At 41.3% G+C, this 25,624-nt stretch overlaps 1 protein-coding gene across 6 annotated transcripts in view; it reads right to left on the bottom strand.

The window, feature by feature from the left end:
* Positions 1–25,624, bottom strand: part of SASH1 (SAM and SH3 domain containing 1) — a 554,241-nt gene that overhangs the window by 45,385 nt on the left and 483,232 nt on the right. For all 6 annotated transcript variants that reach the window (XM_080998541.1, XM_080998543.1, XM_080998544.1 and 3 more), the window contains exons 5-8: positions 13,092–13,132; positions 12,120–12,206; positions 9,304–9,416; positions 8,355–8,456 (exon numbers count right to left, since the gene is read on the bottom strand). In XM_080998541.1, coding sequence (XP_080854667.1) covers positions 8,355–8,456; positions 9,304–9,416; positions 12,120–12,206; positions 13,092–13,132 — 343 coding nt within the window. The remainder of the gene's footprint in view (positions 1–8,354; positions 8,457–9,303; positions 9,417–12,119; positions 12,207–13,091; positions 13,133–25,624) is intronic.

Genomic DNA, 25,624 nt, shown 5'->3' with positions numbered 1-25,624 from the left:
AAACACAATCAACTGGCTGGTCTTTCGCTCACATAAATCGTCTCCCTCCCCACCCTCGGTTCCTCACTAGTTGTACAACTTACAAGAAAGGCAGAAGTCATCAGAGTTATATTTGCCACAAGGGCAAAGCTGGGGGGCGGGGAGGCGGAATAGAGAGTGTTGTACATGGGAAACAATCCCTGGTTTCACTGGCAGAGACTTACTGACCTCTTGCTGGCCCCTGTTTCTTAATTATTGTCAATGGAATTTCAGTAAAAGAAAAATGGGGGAGGGGAAGGAGAAGGAGAAAGCAGAGTAACCCACCCAACAAACACTATTCCCACCACTACAAGAGGAGACTGAAGCCCTAAGAAAAAAACCTCCCACATATTTATTAAAAAACCAAAATATGTTAAATTAAATATGAAAGTTTTATTTCCTTATAACACGAGTTTCTTCTCCTGCTGATTTTAAAAACCACAGAATAAGTGACTACTATGGCCAGGAATCAGGTATTTGAAGAACTGCTTTCTCTTGCACTAACCTGTCTGTTCACTCAGTACCCAAGTCTTAGATCATCACATATCCTGAGTGTCTCATCTGCAGAGATTAGATGAGTGGTAAGTCTCTGGAACACTTTATCCCAGAGAGATATGCCTAGCACCTATGATTCTATTTTTAGGAGATAAGCAAAGACCATTTTATTCTTCTGGGGGTTTTCTTGACTGGATTTTTAAAAAAATTAGTGCTAGTTTTTAAGTGTGATAGCAAGCTGGTTTGCAAGGCAGGATGGCTATTTCTGTTTGCTTAATTTTTATTACTGCTATAATGATTTGTTTCAAAATGTTGTATTGTGATACTGCTAAAATCTTTCAATGCATTCTGTGCCTTCCCTCAAGTGCTTTTGACGGCTTGAAGATGTCCCTGACTTGTGTTAATGTCTCTTGCTTGCCTGATGGAGGAGGCTGTGTGTGTATCTGTACTTGTGTGTGCACTTCTGACTTTTTTGCAAGGCTGGAATATAGCAAACTGTAAGGCTCATATTCACTGGTTCTGCCCTTTTTTTTTGTCTCTGCCCTGCCCACCTTTTGCACGAGGCCTCTAAAATGTTGCTCACAAGGGACTGTGACCCTTGGGTTGAAAAAGATTCCCTACCCCTGACTTAAAACCAATGATTTGCTAACACAATGGGGTTATATCCAATGTCACACAAGTAAAGCCACTGAAATTGGTGGGTTAATTACCTTAAAGCAAACCCAACTGACACATAAACTTTATCCAGCATGGAAAATTACATCCACTTAGCATTAACAAACTCTTTGCAATAATTCTATGCTGGGTGTCAATCCACTGAAGTCAACTAATGAATGCAGTAAAAGTGGACATATGAGGCATGGCATTAATTATGGAAAAACCACAAAAATGCTCCAAGGCCACTTTAGTGAGAAGCACATTGCACATTAACCAATGATGAACTGCCTGGGGAAAAATAATAGAAAGTTCCTGTCATACATTCAAGATGGAAAAAATTAAAATTCTCATTTCTTCCCATTAGGTCCGCCTCAACATTGAAATAATTGCTGAGGCATGCTTCAAAATGGTTAAACAATCACAGAGTTTTCAGTTATTTAAAAAGCACTGAACAACGGGTGTAACCTGATGGAAGGAAATGCTGCATCTCACTACAGGGAAACAAGTTCTTTCTTAATTCTAGGCACTTAAAATGTACACAGAGTTTGCCACTCCTATATAAATTCTTTACTTTTTTGTAATATAAAAAGCAAGAACTCAAAAAATACATTGATCAAAATTTAAAATTTATGAGAACGTAAGAGCAACGCTTTCATGAGACCAAAGGTCTATAAGGTGAGTTTTGGAAGCCTATAGCTATCTTCCTTTTGGAAGGCCCCTTCTACAGAGCCAGGAAGAAAGAAGAGGCCCCCTTTCCTCAGATACCTCTCTCTGGTCCCATCGCAGAAAGGAAGGCTTTATGGGAGCTCCCAATCGAGTCTCATAGACACCCCCATGAACCCCCTAAATTTAAGAGTTAACAAGGTTCAGAAGGAAAAACTTTGATGGTTAGCTTTGTCCTATCTGTCCCTGGAATACTCATTCTATTGCTTGTTCATGGGGGCTTTTTTTTTTTTTGGCAAGTAGTTCATTGGTTGGAAGGCAGGGGTGGAACTTGGTTTTATTTCATTCGGGTGGAGAAGAAGGAGAAGAAGAGGAGGAGGAGGAGGAGGTGGTGGAGGAGGAAGAAGAATTTGGACTTGATATCCCACCTTTCACTCCCCTTAAGGAGTCTCAAAGCGGCTAACCATCTCCTTTCCCTTCCTCCCCCACAACAAACACTCTGTGAGGTGAGTGAGGCTGAGAGACTTCAGAGAAGTGTGACTAGCTTAAGGTCACCCAGCAGCTGCATGTGGAGGAGCAGGGAAGCAAACCCGGTTCGCTAGATTATGAGTCCACTGCTCTTAACCATTACACCACGCTGGCTCCCAAGACCCAGCTCGTCAAAGACTCATTTGGCGCACACCCACCCAAACATGCATTTGCACATACGCACAAACGCTGGGAGCCTCAATGGCACTCCTCTGGAGGCTTCACCCAGGACAAAAACAAACAAACAAACAGCTAGCCCCCCCCCCTTAGCTACAGCACTGATAGCAGGACCAATGAAGCTTGCCTCTCTGAAGCAGAAAGATGTCTGTGGACTAGAAGGGAAGCTTCTCTTCAGAATAAATGGGAGAGAACTGCCTTCTCAGTCCTGGGGGGGAGAGACCTTTCTCAATGTAGCTTTGCCTCCTCCCCTCTGAGACAACTGTACTTTACTCTGCAAAATAGTTACATTGTATAACACAATATTTATTTATATCCTACTCTTCCTTAAGAAAATTCAGAGCATCTTACATAGGTCTTTCATACAAATATCCATCAGATCCTTATCACAGCCACTTCTCTTCCACAATAGTAAGACATAGTTCACAGCTATTCACAGACCACTCACTAAGTCTTCTTGATAATCAAGACTTTTATTGTATGGACTATTTTATTTAGCCTTCTAGCTTCAGTATCTTCCTTGCTCAGTCTCCTTGATGTTTCCATGCTTTCTACCACATAATTCCTCAAACCCTATATATCAGGTCATACACAATGAAAAGAAAATCTTAGGTGTGCCTGATACTAGTTTGAAGGATCCAGATTCAGGAAAATTCTACTCTCCTGGGATTTGTGGATCAACAAATGGCGTCTAGTATTAACCATGATGACAGGGTAGTTCAACTTGTTGGAGAGTTATGGAACTGCAACAAGGCAATCCATATACCTCTGTTCTGCCACTTATGCCACTATAGATCACCAGCTTTCTATTGGGTCTAAATAGGCAAAATAATAATGTACCCAGTGCTGGTACTGTGTACCCTTGCGTACCCCCAGAAAAAAAGGACTGAATGTACCTCTTTACCAAGTATGGTGTTTTGTTATTCTGCACTGAGAAGATACACTGAGAATATCCTTCACAACAAATATACTATACAATTTACATACAATAGAATGTGTTCCAATGAGGCTTCTACCCAGTTGAAGAGTCAAAGGACTGCAATCTTATAGTACAAGCCTATAGATCGATTTTAGCCCCACTGAGTTGTTGTTGTTGTTAAAATTTGTATACCGCCCTATACCTGTAGGTCTCAGGGTGGTTCACAACACAAAGTTACAGCACAAAATACATAAATAAAAATAACTGAAACAATTAACAATACTAATGTATACAAACTAATAAAAATACAGTCCCCAACAAAAACCCCTAAACAATCCCAAATACAAATACAAAAATCCAAATTAACATATAGCAAATATGTCATGCAAATACAGTGGTGCCCCGCAAGACGAATGCCTCGCAAGACGGAAAACCCGCTAGACGAAAGGGTTTTCCGTTTTGGAGGTGCTTCACAAAACGAATTTCCTATGGGCTTGCTTCGCAAGACAAAAATGTCTTGCGAGTTCCTGCGGGGTTTTTTTCCTCCCCCCCCTTTTCCCAAGCCGCTAAGCCGCTAATCAGCTGATCCGCTAAGCCGCTTATCAGCTGATCGCTAAGCTGCTTATCAGCTGATCCGCTAAGCCGCTTAACAGCTGATCCGTTAAGCCACTAAGCCGCTTATCAGCTGATCCGCTAAGCCGCTAAGCCGCTAATAGCGCTAATCCGCTAAACTGCTAATGGGCTTGCTTCGCAAGACGAAAAAACCGCAAGACGAAGAGACTCGCGGAACGGATTCTTTTCGTCTTGCGAGGCACCACTGTAAATGTGGTTGAATTCACAACAGCACCAAGTAGACCCCACCCCCACCACGGTCTATTTATTGGTAAACTTAAATAATTAAAAAGTAAAGATAAACTGGGCTACAGGTTATAAAAACTTTTACAATTATAACATTCCCCCACCTCTCCATTTGCTGCTTTTGACCACTGGGATTTTGTTATATGTATTAATGTGTAGACCCTACCTAAGATAAGTCCTGCTACAACACATATATAAACAAAAAATTATGCAGTTATGCAGATTAACCTTACAAATTTCAGACTAGCTCAATCAAATAAATTCTTTTTTAATTGGGCGAGGGCCTCATGAATAAAATTACCGTATTTTTCGCCCTATAGGACGCACTTTTCCCCCTCCAAAAATGAAGGGGAAATGTGTGTGCGTCCTATGGGGCGAATGCAGGCTTTCGCTGAAGCCTGGAGAGCGAGAGGGGTCGGTGTGCAGCGGGGCGCACCCCAGGCTTCGGGCAGCTCTCCGCAAGCCTTGGGAGCCCGACGCGACTTCCCGCCGGGCTCCCAAGGCTTGCGGACAGCAAGTTCCGCAAGCTCCGGGAGCAATGGCGAGGTTGTGCAACCTCGCCTTCGCTTCCGGACCTGTTCTGGGGACTGGGGTTGGGGGAAGCTCGGGCTTCCCCCGCCCCCAGCCCTGCAAGCTCCAGGAGCGATGGCGAGGTTGCGCAACCTCGCCTTCGCTCCCGGACCCCCAGCCCCAAGGCTAAAAACGAAGCCAGGACCGCTAGCGGGGTCCATCACGCTCGCTGTCATGGCTTCTTTGCTCTTTGGGGCTCGGGGGGGGGGAATAATTTTTTTCCTTTATTCCCCCCCCCCCAAAAAAAATAAGTGCGCCCTATGGGCTGGTGCACCCTATAGGGCGAAAAATACGGTAGTATGATTCTGTTGTAAAAATATTTTTCAGGGAAAAAATGAATGAAGCAAACACTAGAAGCAACAGAAAGAAAAATCCTACTTGTGGTGGCAAAGAAATGGTTTCACGTGTAAAACCTTTGGCTGTGTCTGGGATAAAGAAGGACCCATTTTTACCCAGCAGAGCAATTAAACACATAAGCTTGAAGATAAGGATGGTTTTGATTTGGGAGAGACATATGACTGTGAGATGCAGCAGAGTGCAGGGAATTCAATACTTTTACAGCATCCCCTGCTGGCTGATTCACAGTCAGAATACCATATTGCACACAAGGAACTTGTTAAGTCCCCAGTTTCTACTGAATATAAAATGAGGGATTAGGTATCCTATTGGTGTCTCTTTTTCTATTGCTATCTGATAGGCTAGTAGAACAGTATCAAGCATGCCCTTAGCGCAGATAGGGTTAGCCATCAGAGCACACCTGGCTTGAATTTGGCACACAGCTGGGAAAGTTCTCTGAACTACAATGCCAAATGTCACACTAGACAGAGAACGACCCACCCAGTCACTCCAAAGCTATATATAAACTTCCACATATACAGTACAGATATGGAGGTATGTGCAACCTCTTTGCTGCAGGCACTCTTCCCCGCAGCTCATGGGCAGGCAGTGAAGGGTAAGTCTCTGCTCCTCTGTCCTTAAAGACCAAAGGAGTATGAATAATACACATGACACTGCCATATATGGAGTCAAAACATTTATCCATCTTGCTCATTATTTGCGTGGCCAGTGGCTCTCTAAGGTCTTGGTCAGAGGGAAAACTTTCTCAGCTCCACCACAAGAGATCTTTTAACAAGAGATACTCAGAATTTCTACGTTCCTATGTGGGAGGCATAGTTTACTAATGCTTTATCTGAAGCGAAGCCAAATCAGACAATTTTGACACGGACTGGTCTCCATTTTTTTGATGATAGAAATAGGGAGTCATATAAGTACTACTCCCATGATTCGCTCCTTGTTGTGATTGGGATATATAGACTCATCTTAAAATATTGCATCTCTGTAATTTGCTTTTTATACTGAATATGCTTTGTTTATTGGTTCTGTTATTGTTTGTACGGTTATGTGTTTGTGCATATGTTTATGATAAATCAATACAAATTATTTTTTAAAAAGAGAGATGCTGGGGATTGAGCCTGGAACCTTCTGCATGCAAAAAACATGTACCCTCCCACTTAGCTATAGCCCTTTTCCTGGCTATTATGCTGTTTCAGAGAGATCGGGAAGAACAGAGAAACTAATCCTGTACAGCACCTCTCTAGGCATAAGTCTCACTGAACTCAATGGGACTTGCTTCTGAGTAGCTGCCTTCTATTGACTCTTATTCTGTGTTTCCATGATGTTTGCCCTTGAAGACTTCAAGTGATAATGTAATTTTATTCTTTTTAAAGTAAGTAATTACGTTCTCAGTCATCCCAGCTTCTCTGGGAAGGCAACACACACCTGTAAGTGTATCATGGAGAATTCTAGGAGAGGGACTTAGCTCTGCAATATATAAACTGCTTGCCATAACTAAAAACTCTGACAAGGCCCAACAAGAGCAGTCCTTGTTTCCAAAAGAAAATTTGGATGCATTTTAAATTAGGGGGGAAGGTATGGGAGTGGGGGGATGAAAGAAGAAAACATGCAAGGCTGGAACATTAACTTCACATCAGAAAGGAAAGACATGACTGGAATGGTAAAGTCTTTAATAATGCATACTTCCTAAAGTATGAACTGGACACACAATGAGAAGATTAAATGTTAATCTGCATGTATCTGGCACAAAGCCAATACAGCTGTTGGCTTGGCACATTCAAAAGAAATAGAATAAATGGAGTCCTCCAAACTGAGCTTAGAATTAACAGTATAGTGACAACAGAGGGCAGCTTCTCTGCTGACACAGGGGAGGTGGCACCCTGTCCTTTGCTAATTGTTTTTGTATTTTAGCCTGGCAGGCAAGGGACTGAACATCCCAATTTGCCAATAAAGAAACTCATAAATGACAGAAGGTTGAGTGGAAGAAGCAAGATCAATAGAAATTAAATCTTTTCAGCATTACACATGTCAATGGCATTTTTCCCTTTTTGCAAAAAAATGTGATGCTCAGCCACATGCAATGCAAATCTGTCTTGCAGTTTATTTTTATTTTGTTTTTTAAAGCTACATTTCACAGTTTGAAGGCTGTTCACTAGAACTTCTTTCCTCAATAATTACATGGTTAGGGAAGGCGTCATTTCGAATTGGGATTACAAAACCATTTAAAGATTTTAGGCTGCAGTTCTAAAATCATTTGTGAGAGTTGAATGTGAACTGAAGAAACTAGGACTTACTTCTGAGTAGAACAAGCTTAGAACTGCACTATTACAGGAAAGCATTAGAAACAAAGTATATGGTATTAATGTTAATTGCCATATTTTCAACAACAACATACACCAAGTATGACATGTTCTCAGATAATCCTTTTAATGTATCCTTTGCAATAGAGCAGGGTGAATGTCCAAACAAGCAGGCATATCTATCTAGCCACAGGATAACAGCCAAAATGTTCAAGTGGAAAAAGTGAGGCTTTGGGGGAATCTGAAGATGGAAACACACTTGAGTTTTGACACAGAAATCTTAGTAGAGCTCTAGAGGAAGCTTAATGTGACATGGCAGCTTAATTTAGGGCTGCATCCATGTGAACAGTGGATACCTGGCATCCATGGAAACATTAGCTTGTGCCATGTCATGAGCAAGATTGTTTCTGGCATGACACCACAAGTGCTTCAAAATTTACTTTTGCAGTTGCACCCACAAAACCAAACCCTATGTACAAGAGCAGATACACACAACCGGCTGAGAGGCAACATGTGCAAACCTCTGGTTAAAAAAGGTGTTGTGTGAAGAGAACCTGCAACTCGGGCAGAACACAGACTGTGCTGAACAAAGTCTAAAAGAATACCAGTACTATATCCAACATCCATAAGATTCAACTGAAGAGAGTTGAAACTTTTTAAAAAGTGGAGTGATCTTTCCTTTTCAATGAGGAATGGGACCATGATGTCTGAGGCAAACATTCTCCATGCTTCTTGCTTCCCTTTCAACTGCCATATGAATACACCCTTATGTCAATGTAAACAATATATGCTGCATTGTAGAGACTGATACTCACATTACAATTGGAGGAACCGTCAAAAGATGGGTAAGGACTATCAGGCCATTCAGCAGAGTCCATGCTACCTGATTGCCGATGTTGGGCCTCATATTCCTTAAGCTGAAATGAAAATAAGACCAAAGGTTTTCTACCTTGCTAAAGCATGTGGTTTAACCTATTCCATTTTCTCAACCCCTCCCCCCATTATTCTGCTTTCTGGTTTGCTCATATTATTACATATTGTTGTGATTATATATATATATGTGTGTGTGTGTGTGTGTGTGTGTGTATATGCTCTGCAAAGTTCAGGAAAAAACCGAGACACAAATACATACTACTCAGCTCTGTTATATTTAAATATGTTGTTTAGTACAGTACTCTAGTGACAAAAGCGAGAAATCAGCCCTCTGAAGGTTAATAGAGAGTAAGTTATGTGTGAACTGAATTGTTAGCTTCAAAGCATGGTCTCATTAAGTCTTAACTGCAGAGTCGACAATCTTATCAGTGTGTGGCTGAGCTTTAATGCTTAGTTAAGCTATAATGCAATTCACTTACCCACCCATATATACATACACTTACCACATGATTGTTCAGGTTAGCACCATACAATGGAACTGTGATTCTCAAACCTTTTAGAACCACTTACGCTACAATCCTATAATCAGCTATCTCAGAGTAAGCCCAGTGAACTTAATGGAGCTTACACCTGAGTAGAAATGTATAGGATCGTGCTGTTATTCACAGAACTGCTTTCATACGGAATCTCTGGGGCTGGTCAGACAGGATGCTAATGTATAAGCAACCCCTGCTTCTATCCCAATCCACAATGTCACCTAGCCAGAATGCCCCCTGCACTGCATTGTTCTCAGAAATTATAGCAACCTATTTACAAGGTTCTAGTGTTTCACTGATATAACTGACATATCAAGGAATAATAAGGCTGAATAGTATGTATTTCATCACATACCCTTGCAAGCGCTTCCTCAATAGTAATCATCTTCTCCTTAACCATCATCATTAGTTGGATCCGCTCCTCGTCACTCATTGTGATCTCACTTGCCACATAACCAACATCCTCCCCTGAAGACACAAAGGAAGAATAAAGATCTTTAGAAACAAAGCAAAATTTGGGGGGGGGGGGAGGGGAGATAAAGTGTACCAAATCATGATCTTCCCAGGCTACTGACCTCAGAAATCTGGTTCCTATGTTAGTCAAGCTATTTGGGTTACTTAACTCCCCCCTTCAAAATTCTGAGATACATGGCAACATTTTTATTTGGGTTTGTGAAATAAGAGGATCTTAACACTGTCAGAGACCAAGGACAGCAGCCATGCCAGGAGAGCCGTTGCCAGTTTTACCCCACAGCTTGATGACAGGAGCAATGCTAAAATATTCCTCTCTAGTGACCTATTTTGCTTCCTCAAATCAATAGAGCTTAGAAAGAAGGCATGTCCTAGAATATATTTATTATACTTGGAAATCATTACAGACAATGACAGAGCAGCAAAGGAAATGCTAATCCAAAGCCTGGTATGTTGGGTCAAGAGATTTTCTGCATTGCAAACCGATTCCTACCATCCTTTGTACAAATCTGCCATATTTTCAACCTATCATTTATCATCTTGGGAAACATTTGTCTTTGAAGGGGTAATATAGCAAATACGGATGGAATAAGATGGTATTTGTCCTATATTTTATGCTTAGGGCACAGAATGACTGGACTTTGATGGTGCTGTTTTAAACTGTGGTTTCATTCATTTATTTAAAAGCATTTATAATCTGCTTAATATTTTAAAACATTTAAGTGATATTTTAATGATTGCATGATGTATTTTTGTGAGTATAACTGTACAAGGGGGTGACTGAGCAGCTTTGGATCTATCAGGTCCATGATTGGCTCTGCTCCACCCTTGCCCTGCCCAATTTTGGGTCCTACAGTTGCTGTTTCTGGAAGGAACACCACCCAAGAAGCTTCTCAACCCCTGTACCTTCAGAAGAGCCTGGCAGACTTTGGCAGATGGACAACTCTTATACCGAACCAGTCCAGTAGCACAAATTGGGATTAAGAGTATCCCAGGTGATCTGCTCATGAACCTGATAATTTGAAAATTGCCAGCGAGGAATATGACTTGTTTAACATCAGAAATGCCTTTCACTGTTCTGATAGCACCCTGCTAATACACACATAACTCAGACCAACCTGAATAAAGAAACTTTCTACAAAGAAGGATACTGTGCAATATTATTTGCAATATTCTGCTAACAGGCATCTCATCTGTCTTGACTTCTATAATTTTAGCATGTGCTGGACTGAGTGCTTTAAGTGACTATGCTTATAATTCAACACTACAACGTTAAGGAAGACTGGAGAGTGGGCACAGAGGATGCTATTCAATACACTCATTCTGTCAGTTCAAAACTTGGCTGAGTAACAGGACATCTCCTCTGCCTGTACACCTGTGCCTCCTAAACCTGGTCTGGGTTTTCTCCCAATCTTCTGGAGAATATCTGGGTTGGGCAGAAAGTGGAGAGGGGAAAAGGTCTTTTGCACGAAGAGAAAACTTTGCATAAACAGAATCAGCGCACCAAATTTTAACCAACAGCAATTCAAGTTGCTAATTTATGATGGTAATGCCTTCAGATAACTCAGTATTTACCAGGTTTTATCTGTAAAAAGCAGACATATACTTAGAAACCAGACCATCCTCAGTTTATTGATCACATGTTGCTGGTCTCCCCCCCCCCCGCCCGATAGCAGACAGAAGGAACAAACCAAAATCCCCGACTTAGCATTATGTTTGAACCAGGGCTTGAAGTTTCAGTCCCAAAACACTACAATCAGTAAAAGCCAAAAACAGCCCCGGGTCAGGACATAACTCTAAGCCAGAATTCACTGTGTACTTCCTCCTAGTGCAAGTGGCGGGGAGTGAAAGAACCCTATTAGGCACATTTAGGTAAACTATTAATGCTGGTCTCAGTAGAACGTGACTCAAGCAGACTTGGAAAATGGATAAAATTGGTGTTCTCTAAGGCATGTTGGGGAATGCACCTACATCACTGAAATAATTAAAGTTAGGTTTAATGAAAGGCAAATATATCTGAATTGTAGGATTGCAAAAAAGTGTAAACATTAAAACACACCTTTAATATTAGTTCTTTTAACCAAAGATGCATCAGGCTAAAATCTAAAACGGAAGGTCACCAGAGACCAGACGCAATCGATAAAGGATTTACTCTATCCTGGACATACCCACATAGAAGTAAGTCCCATTGAACTCCTAGGTAAGTTGGCAAAGGACTGCAGATTCAGAGACGTACATTGTATCTCAGAGTGTTATAACTAAAATTGCACTTATGAAAAATGCATGCATGCGTGTGCGTGCGTGCGTGCGTGCGTGATCACACACACGAGAAGTTGATGATCAGGAGGAGGCTGCTTTTGTATTCCTTAATGAATAAAGTTTTGCTCTAAGAACAGAACAATCACACTATGAAACAGCTTCATCTAAAGCTGAACTTTAATTTGGTATGGAATAGTTCTCAGAGATAAAGCAGCTTCTGTTAAATTGGACAGGGTCTGACAGGCAGCAGTATATAACCTGCCTTTCTAACCTAGTGGAATTCATTGAACAAAAGAGTACTGTCAAAAAATTAAGGCTACCCTTGTTAAATTATTGCAGTTTAGTATGTAAATCCTGCTGAAGGCCCAATTCACTATATAAACTACTCTCAGAACTAAATGTAACAAATATTAAAACACAGCAATGCTAAAAAAGCTGTACCTTTTGAAGACTGTCTCATTAGTCCCTTCTGATTCTTTCTGAAGTTTTGCCAGAAATACCTATTCTTCTTTTTCCAATCTGCTTTACCTAAAGGGGAAAACAAATATACATTAGAGGTTTAAATATGTATACATTTTCAAAGGAAACCCATTCCCTCATCCTGTTTCAGTTATTTTTGGGCATGTTTTTTAATTTTAATTCATACTTGGAAACAATGCCATAAATAGCTGTCATAAGCAATCATTATTTAGGAAAAGAAAGGCTGTAGACCATTTGCAATAAGCAACCAAAAGATACTATGCTAGGTGAAAATGAACACACATTTTTTATGTTCATTTTAACTAACAATATAGAGCATATTGAACTTTTATTTTTAGTTCACCTAAAAAACCTCCAAACTTAAAAGCTACCTAAAAGTTAATATGAAAATGCAATTTCAATTTGTTTGTGCAATCTAAAAGTGCTGCATGACCATTAGTCATATTTCTACTTCAAGCAGGCTTCCTAGTTATTTTATTTTGCACTTGAGTGCAAAAATGAGATCTATAAATAAATGATAAATAACAGCTATCCCTATTTAAAGCAAACACTGAGATGCACGTGAATTAAATAAATTGTACCAGAAGATTCCAATACATTTGTTTTCTTTAAGGGAGGAGGAAAAGAGTGGCTGTGCCCCTCTCCTGGACAAAATGACTTCGGTGATTAACAAAAACTATCCCACACCTCTTGTCTACCTGTATAACACTTATAAAATGCATAAGGAAGTACTATTCTAAAGGAATAATCCTCAAAGATGAGAAGGAAGTTGAAAAACCTCCCCCTTTCCCCCCACAAGCAGGTAGCAAAACATGTGACATTACTGCAAGAGAGTTGAAACAGCAAGGTAGATCAACACTGCTGATGGTATGCAAAAAGCAAGGCATTGGGAAGGGGTGGAGAAAGGACCAAATAAAGATGAAGTATACTGACCGACAGCACTTTCTTCAGAACTTGATTTATGAAGGGAGAACCTAAAACACAAAACAGAAACAGAATGATTGTGGCAAACGTCTGACGTGTCTTGGGAGTTGTCTGCAGGGATGGCTGCCTTAAGCGGAGGACAAAATGCACCATCTCCCCCTGCCCTTCCATGTACTGACCCAACTGACAGTTGAATCTTACTTCCACACTGGCAACAGGCCAGTGTCCTCCACCACTGTACCTTGAGGGCAGCAGGCTAACTTAGGGGGCACAGGACAGGCTGCACAGCACACAGAGCTCTGTCTTCCAACAGAGGGAAACGAGAAGGGGGGCAGCTGGGGGAGGGCAAAGAAACACAGCATTTGCTGTCTGGGGCAGTCGCCTCACTCTGCCTCATGGTAGGACCAGCCCTGGTTATCTGGCTCACAGTAAATCAGGATCTGAAGCATCAAATGCCCCCTCCCTGCTCATTTTCTTATGAATGCACACTGAAGCCAGCAAGAGAAACTGTATCTCAGCACCAGCCACACTTAAACAATGGCATTAGCTCAGCTCCAGCCTGAATGCTCTGAAACAAGCTTCTTGTGACTGATGCAGAAAAATATGTATGGAGAACAAAAGAGTTAAAGTTACAGGGTCAAAGGGGGAAATGTGCCAAAGAATGTCCTCTCCTCTCCCCCTCCCTCCCCAGGCTGTCAACATAGAAAATTAATACAACACTTTTACCAAGTGGTAATATATTCTATGCTGTGCATCAAACTCTGCCTTTTGACTACCGCGGAAAACTGTAGCATTCTTTAATGCAAAAAATCATCACGTTTTGTGGGCTGGCAGTTTACAATATATGAAAATAAATAGCATTAAAATTAGAAATAGAAATAATGGTAATGATACTAATAATAATTACTTTCTTCAATTTAAGTTTACACCTGGCTACAAAATGATTTAATATTGCTACCAAGCTTGGAGAAAAAACAAGGATTTGAAGTCTCTATTCCAAAGAGAAAGAAAGATAGATATATAGATAGACAGATAGATAGATAGATAGATAGATAGATATTCAGAAAACAAGATGAACATTTTACTTTGAGTGTGCTTCAAAGCTTAACTACACACTCAGAGTTTGACTTTGCAAACCCATCTGATCTGCACTTTCTAGGATTAGCAGTAGAGGGCACTGCAGTGTTTTTGATCAACAGAAGCTCCGAGAAGAAACCAAACTGTATATTCTTTTAGACCAGTGCACACTGTAAATGATCCAAGTGATTAGAGGCCAACAGTTTATAAGCATGAAAAACATAATCATCAATTTGCAGGGACATCATGAAAGGGGAAACGATAGCATGAAGTTTAATTTTGATTCAGTAAATTCACCCAAGCAAAGGCAGTAACAGCAGTGTTTCGGATATGGCAAATCATCTTTCTTCTGCAGTCTGATTAGAAATTTAATCCGAGCCAGCCAGCCAACTGATGCAACCAAATTCCAGATCTGGGCTGCACCAGGTGCATGCTGGAAGGGGGCCATTGCTAGTTTCCTTACTGATGCAGTTTACACACGGGACAGCTTGTAAAAGGAAAATTAATGGCTTGGGTGGGTTCACAGCACTAGCAGCCAAGTGCTTGATTGTTAGGAAGGAGCTCAAACAAACAGGCACAGAAGAAAATATATAGCAGCCTTTAGATAGGCCCTTGGAGCACAAAAAGTATATGTATTTAGGAGTATAATGTGGTATATTTATAAAACTCGGGGGTTTTGTGAACATTCATGTACTTTAATTTCCTATCTGCTCCTGCAAATGTTGTTCCACATCAAGAAGTTTGTGCTTTCACTCTACATCCTGTCTGGGGTTCTTGTACTTTTGATCGTGAGAGATGTACAGACATCACCCTAGAGAATGCATCTCACCCGGCACCCCACCCCACTCTTTAGGGTCACTATCAGTAATATAAAAACCTTAACTTCCAGCTTTTCAGGTTATGCAGGTGCATTCACAACCACATAAACAGGCTATTAAAACAATAAAAATGGTGCCACAGAAAGGAGAAACAGGAAAGGAAGGGACAGCCACAAAGCATCATGCTGCTTGAACTTCACTACAGCAACTACACAACAGCTATAGGAATCTCCACTATCCTAAAAAAAGGGGGGGGTATTAGAACACTTTGCAGGAATTATACTGAATTTTTATCCCATAATACTGCAAAGTACAGAAAACAGGATACTTCTGTCACTAAAAGCGTACTATGATTTAGAATATACAACTTATATATTAATATGGGGATTCATTGCCCTTTTGATACAATGGGGGGTGGAAGTCTGGGAAAGCGCACAGAAAGCAGACAGAACAGAAGTTTGTTCAGCAGCTAGAAAATATATTGGCTTTTAACCATTTAAAGCAGGGATGGAGAATCTGTAGCTCTTCAGGTGTTGTTGGTTTCCAGCTCCTATCATCCTTGACCACTGCTCATGCCCCGATTTAAAGAGTTTCATGAGAGGCAGAATTTAACTGCATGTAAATTTTATGCTCAACCTTAGATGGCTTTTTTTAAAAAAAGAAAATGCTTAAAACTATTCTATGGAAGATAAGCCTATTAACACCCATGGCAGATAAATGGAACCTCCACGTTCAGTACATCTCTGAATACTGGTTACTATTTAAAGTGAGAACATTTCTCATACACCATACCAGATATATAATTATCAGATGTACTTATAACAACCTATATGTTTTTATTATAATGTCCATATTGAAGATTTGGGTGGGAGCACAGGCACAGGCTCTAAGGGACCCAGGTTCTTTCAGTCCCTCCAAGAAAATACCCCCTCCCATGTTAAGGACAATCAGGGGCGTATTTCATAGGTGCCAACTCTAGGGGGCTCTGGTCCATTGCACCCCCCAAAAAAATTATTCTGGGGGCAGAGCCCAGACCACATGTTTTGTCACACTCAGCTTCTTGCCACACAGGAGGGGGAAGGAGCCCTGGACCAGGGTCGGAGGAGGCAAAGCATTGGGAGAAGGACCACTGAAACTGTGCCACCCCCATGTTCAGCTCCGCCTCTGGCTCCTCTTGACATCACATGTGCATCATCAGCCTTTCCAATCTTCTGCTCAAGTTGGTGCTTATGGATGGGGGGAAATGATCATAGCTGCCTAAAGGCACTTAATCAGCTTGTGACAGAGACAAGATAAGAACCAGGGACTTTTGGGTTAACAGCTCAATGTCTTAGCTACTACAATACACCAGCTGCCTTCATTGTTTCTAAAAAGCCCACTGGTAGCTGCTAGAAAGCAAAATATGAATTTTCCTATCTAGAAGGCATGTACCAGTTGTATATTTCTCCCATTCCTTTTCACACTTGTATACAGCAATGTTTGCTGGAGGGGGGGAAAGCACCTTTGACTTTGCATTCTATAAAGTATTTTGCCTTCAAGTCTTGCCCAAGGTGTGAATGATTAATTATTACTTTCCTTAAATATGTGGGATGAGGAATTTATGGCATTTGAAAATGGCCTTATTGTTTGATTTGACAATTATGCTGCTCTGTGTTGAACCTGCAGCTTCTCTATGAACACACACCAGACATAATTTGTGTTCTTCCATTCATGGACTGACAACTCGCTCTGAAACTTAATGATGCAGTGACACTTGGCAGAAGTTTCAGCACTGCATGTCTGAAAAGCAGCCAAATGCCATTACTCCATGGCTTTGGCCCTTTGGTTTTGCTATGCTCTGATGTACAGCTTCATTAGCAGACTTCCCAATGAAATGCACTCCGACGCACATAGTAAAAGGGCTCTACAGATACTGACTCATGTAAGGAAGAAAGACATAGAATAGATGGCCAATTACAGACCACGATAAGGAGATCTGCTTACTACCAGATTCTAGTTCTGGTGTGAAATTAAATCCATTAAAAATGTTAATGACTTTAATCTGATGCTTTAATGTCAACATTATTTCTAGGTCCATGCCCCAAAACTTGATAAGTGAAAGAGGAGATGTTGAAAGAAAGATGCAGCAGGTTCCTTGGAAATGGCAAACATATGACCTGGGATACAACCAGAATTTTTTTTGCAAAGCTTCACTTTTAGACCACAGAGTACACTCCAGCAAAGCTGGTCTTGTCTAGTTATGGTCCAACAAATGGTCAAACTAAATGAGAAAATAGAATGGATGTTAGTCAACAGTTCGGGTGCATAAGCACCGAGAATGTGGAACACTCCAGTATGAACAATTTTACAGGTAAATGATTTCCATCTACCTACCTACCCATGCATCCTTCCTTCCATCCCTATTCTTCTGGATTCTCCTAAGTGACTTTTTGAGTTGCTTTTGAAACTATTTTGGCAAATAAGAAGAAAAAAGAATACTGTTTTGATAGCAGGCCCAAAATGATCCTCCATTGGGTTGCGGTGGTGGATGCCACACACCTCACCGCTATAGTGACCCATTTCCAATCTTCATAACTTCCTTTTCAAAAGTCTGGTGATCCTGGCAGTGGGGTGCACTCTACAGACTGAGTGCATTGCACACAGATAAAAGGGAAAGCTACTTTCGTTGTGTAGTGGTTCTAGGGGTTGCTCGTGCGTAAGCCGGTGCAAACACCTGGCTGGGTTGCCTGAGTGAACCTTTTCTGTCCGGACAGCCACTCACCTGTGGCTGTATCAATCGCTGGCAGAATCCGTCAGTGGGCGTTTCTTAAACTTCTTCCAGCAAAGAAGCTCTTTGACGCCTAGTCTCCTCCTACTCTCTCTGCGCAAAAGCCTTCTGCGCAAGGAGGGCGTAGGCAGCGGAGGACCTCTACTCTCCCCGCTGGTCCCCGGCAAGGAGTCATGGGACCGCCTCGCCGCTTCCCCCATCTGCCCCCCTTCTCCACTGGTGCTACGTTGATTCTCTTCCCCAGAAGATGGCCTGCCTCTCCCAATCCTGGGACGCTCTCTGGAATCCCTCTGGATTTTGCTCTCTCCCTCCGGCACTGATGGCAGTTCTCTGACACGGTGTAAACACTGTTTTCTGGCTCTCCTTCCAGTGAGTTAGTAAAGCTTTAACTTCATCAGACCTGTCCTCGTTCTAGTCTGTGTCAGGCATCTGTGGGGTTTATTTTGCATACACAGTGGCTGACTTTATAAGGCACGGAGTCCATTTGTGACCTGAAATATAAAATAGCCTTGTGCCTCTGCAGTATGCAGAACAGCAAATGGAAACAAACACCACCATGTGTGCTGCTTTTATGAACATGCTGTTTAGATCGGAAAGGTCATTGGTCCCCCCCCCCCCCAGCAACACAAAGAGAAACTGAGAATAAGATTATCCTGATTGGTTTTTATTTTGCTATTAAGAATCATAAATACAGATGTGCTCTAAAATATACCCAGATCTCATTTATTGAATGCAAATAGCACAGGTGCATAATGTGGTCCTAAAAATTAGACAGCTACTAAAAACCGCCCATAAAATTATACTCTCTTCTCCCTTCCCAGCATCTATTTACAAACCAAATGGAACAGATAGCCTGGTATAAAGTTATTGCTTATATTTGGAGCACAAAATACACCAATACAAAAGCCTTTTGCTTGCTTCCTTTGAAGGTGGTTTGTTTATCTGCCTGCTTTACACAATGCCTAGTGACTAAACTACTGTGAAAACTGACACCTTTATGAGAGGAGCTGACTGACTTCAAGATAATTTATTTAAGGGGGGATGACATTGTGAGGAAAATGGGTCTTTAGTCCAATAAAGATTTGCATGGACCTGAAGGGAAATGCAAGTCTGAGGGGCTCTGACCCTACTAGCATCAGTGTGAGAAACATGGAAAGCAGAGAGGTTCCATTCAATTATCTTGTCATTAGGTCTCCATAGCAATGGCTCTTTCAGCAGGTCAAAACTTTCTCAGCAGTTACAAACATGGCACTGCCTTTGTTTTGTTTTGTTCCCCCCTATGTAGGCAACAGAGAGGTAGCCATGTTGATTGTGCTTACTTTACAGTGGAAGCAGGTCCCATCAGTTCACAGCATCCTTGATCATGAGTAAGATCACAGAACCTGGCTTCTAGTATGGTATCTATATTGCATCTATAAGTCTCTAGTCCAAAACAGAAAACATAGGGGAACACCCCTTCACTGGCATGACAACAGGCAGGAAAAGAACAGGATTTTTCTTTGTCTCCTTCAAGCCATGTATGAAAAGTTGGAAGAGCCAATTTAAAAAAACAACAACAACTAGGGAGGCCTTATAGGAATTGACCAAATACTGAAGAAAAACTAGGTCCAAAGCAGATATCAGGCACACCAATACAGGAAGATTAATAATGTTCTATCATTCTTGAGTTGAGTGGAGGCCGATAAAGATCTCCATCTCTCATTCAGGTTCAGAAAGATATCCTGGAAGCTCTGGGCCATACAAAAGAAATTGTCCCAAGACATTGTGTTGAGAAAATTGGGCTGAAGTTGAATAAAAGGAAGCAGTTTACAACCCACTTCGTAATTCCAAACATCCTCCATTACGATATCACCTCCAAGAACTGCTTTATGAGAACCAAAATTGAGATAATCTCCCAAAGGAACTCCCATACAACTCCCATACCTCAGAAAGTATTTGTAGCAAAGCTGAGCCCACTCTGAGAAGATAAATCTGAAGCACCCATAGAAAGATGAGCAGTGGGAAATATCACCCTCAGTTGCACCTGAAGGCCTTCTATTCTCCCATCACTGAGGGGGCTGCTGGCAATCCATGGCAATTCTCTATGCACAGACTGGGCAAGTGCTGTATGACTCAGAGAACAGGAAGACATTAGTGCTTTTTGCCCATAGTTCTGTTTCACATCTGGCAGAATTACGTGCCACCACTTACATGGGACACTGAGAGAACTACACTAATGTGAAGAGTGCAGTAACATCTAGATCTAGTTACTCACACCTGGAACTGCTGCATTTTTTCCTCTTTCTGTGAAACCTTTGGTTCTTGATGCACCAGCTGCCTGACCCAGGCAAGGATCTCTAGGTGGAACCATGCACTCTCCACCAGAGCTCAAGAGCTGATAGAGGCTTGAGGCCTGGGGTTGGGAGGTTACTCACTTCTCTGTGCCTCCAGTGATGATGGGCAATGTATCCAATGACTGGCAGAGTTAATTGTGGTTTGCATGAGAGCAGAGTCTGGACTGTGTTGACCTATTCTAGTGACAGAACTAGTACTGCCTGACCCTGTTCAGTCTCCCTGCTTGAAATCAAAGGGCAGAGCACCACTTTGGAGTTTTCTTGGCCAGCTGAGACCTACCTCCAGATTACGGAGGTGAGCTTCTTTTTGGCAAAGGTTGCCTGAAGGCCAGAGATGAAAAAGGAAGGGGTAAAACCTCAGCAGCCTTCTTGCTCCAAAACATCTAGAAAGGGCTACGTTGGGGAAGACTGAACTATCTGTTAATAAATAAAGATCACCAGGAAGCGTGTAAAAAAGAGAGGCCAGTAAACAGTAGATTCCAAAGCTGAGGGAGGCACACACAAAAGCAGATTTGGTGTCTGAAAATATACAGGCAGAAAGACCGGCTTGGCACAAGGTACACAGCCCATCACCATCTACAAATGTGTTTGGGTCATGACAAACAGCATTAACTCGCAGCAACAAGCTCTACATTCTTCTGAAAGGAGGCTTTCGTTTCTCTGAGAACAATTGCCAGGAAACATTCCTTCAGCTGCTCAGAGGCACATTGGTCTGGCTTGTCACATGTCACAAGCACTGTTTGGCTGGTTTTTCACTCCCATTGTGAATGTTATTGTGGGAGTTTCCTGCCCTACTTCTCTCAGGGAAATTATTTGCAAGCAGCATGAATAATTTGGCCACCAATGAAATTTAGCTTCAAACATAACACTCCATCTCTTCTCCCCCCCAAAAAAACCCCCCACAATTTTGCTTTGGAACAAGTTTAACTAAGTCTGAGGGAGACTGCTCTCCCCTCCCCTCTTTAATCTAGTTTATAGCGGTTAACAAAGCCAAGAGGAAGCATTCATTCTCTAGATTAAAAGCCAAGTTTCATACCAGAGTTTTCCTTTTTCCTTGCTTTGGCCTTTGCCCTTTCTTTGCTTTGCAGTTCTCATCACTGTCGTTATTCTGGCTTATTACAGATGAGCTCATAGTAAAATGTCATAGTTAATTTGGTTGCTGTGACAATCTGCTAGAATCAAACATGGCAGTACTTAAACCACTCAACTGATAATATCACCCAGAGTACTGATTCAGCATCCTTCTAGATTAGGACTGCAGTCTGGACATTAACCACAATAAGATCAACAGTCTTATCTTTAGAATTCTGGGAAGTCCATTGTTTAAATCAGGTGACCTGTGCACATGAGTATTGATAGAGAAACTGCATATAAATGTAAGAATGATTTGGAGATCTATACTGGGACCAGTGTTAGAAACTGAGATATGAAAGCTAGGGGCTAAATGGCACTTTAAACCTAGGTTATGGGTGCTGCAATGGAGTGTTTAGGTCCACTTTTTTAATAACAAGAATATAAAGCTGAAAATGAATGAACTGCAGCTAAAATCTTATATTCGTTTTTCTAATCCTCATCTGAAGACTGCAAAAATCAAAGCCATACTTCCCCGGCCCATCCCCTTTAATATTCTTATGAGGGTCCCTTCTCCAGTCCTCAGAGACTGGCTGGAAGTGGGGAGGCAGAAAAAGGTTCTCCTTTCGTTCCAGCAGTGGCAGTTTTAATCTAAAAACATAGGTGCAGTACTGCTCTCAGAGCTCAGAAACTGCTTGCATTAATGAAATTCCCTGTCACAAAATGCGCCTAGAACAATGGGAGTTTTGAACACTGACTGGGACCCATAGAAATTTGGATGAGGATAGTAAATGCTTCTGTACATATCCACAGGGCTTGCTAATTTTCCTTTCCAACTGCCTCCTGCTGCACAGAATGTTGGAGAGTAATGAAAGGGGCAGCTTTTTGAAGTGAAAAGATCTGATGTAGTATCATGGGTGGGGGAACCAAAAATGACTGGGTGTACATAGGTAGCAACCCCACATTTTCCCACTGGATTAGATCTCAAGTTGCAGTACTGCTTTGGGGTTTGTTAAAATTGCATCCAAGACAATAAACTTTTAAAAACTATGTGAATTATTCCTTTACAAAGGGAAGCATATAGCCTGCTTGCTGAGACTCACAGTCATTTAAATTAGCAAGTATACCAACTCTGCTGTACTGACTCCTTCATTAACAACATTGGAGCTAATACAAGAACCAAATTAGCTGCAGACTCAAATCATAACAACATCAAACTCCTCCCTCTGGCTGGAGATCATATCACAGGGCATGCACTCAGGCTGAGTAGTTCATCATGAGATGCACACAAGACCAGTGCACAGCATGATGGTTTTACACTTTCAAAACAGCTGCAGCAGTGAGCACATCTCACAGCTGATGAAGGCACAGAAGCTCCCATGGTCTGAAATGCAAAGCTGCTCAAAAATGTCCCACTGTTCAGAGTGCACAGAGACCATTCATAACCATGCCGCGCTGCAACATCCCACAAGGGACAAATCGGTCAAAATTATCCCTGGACTATGGCGTAAAGTGTCTCTAATAAATTTATAATAAATTCGGCAGAAAGGCCTTTGGTGTATCTTGATAGATAAGGAAACACGGGTGTCAAAGTTCAGTTTGCAATTATATCACAAAACTTCCCTGGTTTAACTGTTTTTGTTATACTGACAAAGAGTTGGGTTCAGAGAGTGATTAAACACCCAGTGTATGCTGTGCAAATTCACATTCTGGTGACAGTTGTCTTTTAAGTTAACTAAATGGGTCTCCTGAATGCCCCAAGAAGATCAAAAGAAAACAATTGCTTTGGCTTCCCTATTCTGCTTGAAATACCTTCAGTTTTAGAGGCTGCAGGAGGTAGCCTGCTTAGATCGGGTTATTTCGAATCAAACCAAAATGTATTCCCAAAAGTAGGGGGAAATGCACTGTCCTCTTCCCCTGCTAAAAACAGGATGAAAGACAGGATGCAGAAGGTTTGACTTGGTTTGACCTGGATTTCCTGCCAAATACACAGTGATCATCAGATCTCTCCTCCTTTGCTTGAGTAAACAACTGCAGGAGAGCTGCTGTCACATTCAAGATATCACAAGGGGGATCCCTTTGTAACAAAGTTACACTTGTAGTTGCACGCAAAATTAATCAGTGTTCTCGGAAAGTTCTCCAATTTTCTTTCACAATGAAAAATGTACATCCTATTATGAATCTCACATTCATTAACAGCCATACTTACACAGAAAATAGATGCTGTTCCTTTTTATAAGGGACAGTTACTATAGCAATGGAAGCTTGCAATACATGCTACACGCTTTTCTTTATTTCTGGAGGTTCCACCATTCGATTCAGTCTGTATGCCTATTTAGTAACATTTTACAGTAGGCAGTTGAGTTTTCCCTTAGTCTAATGCCAAGTGTTATGGTAGCTTTTGTGGTATTTGCCTAGTAGAAATTGGACCAAGACCACCAACTCAGTTCTCACAGGCTTTGGACAGATGGTAACAACCCTGAACTGGGGAGAATCTTCTATTTACTTGAAGGCTGGCATGGAGAAATGCTACCTCCAAACAAAGAGAATGAGAACCTGTTTTTTAAATCACAATACACAAAACTGTCCAGAGCTCTCCGCCCCCCCCCCTTTGGCAAAATAACTACATACAAACATGTATGCTCACAAACACAAAGCAGGTTCAAAGAACCAACATTCCAACCAGTCTTTAAAAGGCAGCTGAAATCTTTAAAGTTTGCAAAATGAACTTGGCAATACACACCTGGGTCTCTAAATACCATTCATTGCTGATTTCCCAGTACAGTAAGCTACCTTAAAGCTACTGTGCACATACTGAACCCTTGGATCTATAGACATTCTAAAAATTGCAGTGGTGATCCAGGATTAGCTATGCTTTTGAGGAAACTCCCTTTAAAGAATTTACTATGAAAGATTCAGACCTTTAAAAGTGTGAAAATGAGTTGCATTCTTCTCACTAGTTTTACTTCAGCCTTGACAAATCGAGTGGAGCAGCTGGTAAAATATTCTGCAGCAGTGACATGCTTTTAAACATATAAAAGAACTTTTTTTAAAAAAAAAAATTGCTGGCAAGAATCTTACATCATGCAGATGGCTCCTGGCGGTTGCACTTCTGCTAAAACATCATGCTGGAAATTTCACATCACTCATTACCGTGACAAGAAAAGGGTATTTATTTCTAAACAAAATCCCACACATCAGAATGGGATAAATTGCTGGCTTCCTTCAACTATATAAGACTGCCTTGCTTTAGAAGCTGGCAGTTGCATAGCCAAACACCTGGTGTATTATGACTGCTGCTGCTTCTAGTTATGGTCACTAGTTATGGCTAGTGTGCACATTCAAGTCAAAGAAATGTGTCCCCAAATTTCTTGGGCCCATTGGAAAGTTACACTAAACTACAGTGGGACGTACAAGCAAACTAGACAATGGTTGTTTTTCTGTGTACTTTAACACAGAATCTATCTTAAATCATAAAACTGGAGAGTTGGAGAGGACCCCAAGGGTCGTGTAATCCAGCCCTCTGCAGAGAAAAGGTGTGTAGTGTTGGATTGTTAACAGCAGAAGGGCATAATACTGGTAAGAGAAACAATAGTGCAAAACCTTCCAATGAAAACTTCTTTCCCCAAGCACTTTTATCCTCAGTATTTTGTGTGACAATGGCTGGGCAAAAAGTGCTTGGAAGCAGAGCTACAAGCAGGAATGGGAAGGTTCAGTACCTTTCATCCACATTTCAAAATGAGACCCCCAATTACATTTTTCTAGGTGATTAAGACTGTTCCAGGTTAAACACATTAAACTATCGCCCTTAGATCCAATGAGGCCTTCATGGTATATCCTAGCAAATTAGCTATTCACTAATACTATATTATAGTTTTTAAATAAATGATATAATCCCTTAGGGAAGGGCAGAGGTACGTCATCTGCATCATCATGCCATAGTATTTTAAATTTCAAAGGCAGCCTCACATCTTTTGGGAACCACTGCATCCAAAACAAGAATGTTAGGGATGACATTTGGAATGTAATACAAATGCTGACAACATCATATGGAGTCACTCATGAGCACTGGCTTGCCTTGTGACTCAGTAGCTTCTAGACAATTTCTCCTCTGTCAGGAGAAACCAAAAGATTTCTAAATTTTGGTGCTAAGACTTCTCACAAGAAAGGAAAGACTTGCTCTAGTGTATACCTGAGTTTACATGGCATGAAATGATTCACTGATTCAGCATAGATTGCAACTCACACATTTTCCATAACTTTAACCAATATTTGCCTCTCATCCCCACTGCAGTCTGTGGACCTTTATGACCCAACACCCTTTTCCTGCTCAATTCGATGAGTGTATAACTGAAGTTTACAGATTTTTACAGTTACAGGTTTTTAAAATAACTTTCTCCTTAAAACTATTTCAGTAGAGTGACCTTTTAGGGGAGATTTGATTCTTACAAAATGAGATAAAAGTTCTAGTAATTA

This window comes from Podarcis pityusensis (assembly GCF_964106645.2).
Source record: "Podarcis pityusensis genome assembly, chromosome: 3".
NCBI classification, from domain to species: Eukaryota; Metazoa; Chordata; class Lepidosauria; order Squamata; family Lacertidae; genus Podarcis; species Podarcis pityusensis.
The sequence above is the reverse complement of the archived record's forward strand: the minus strand, read 5'-3'. Positions and strand labels throughout refer to the sequence as shown.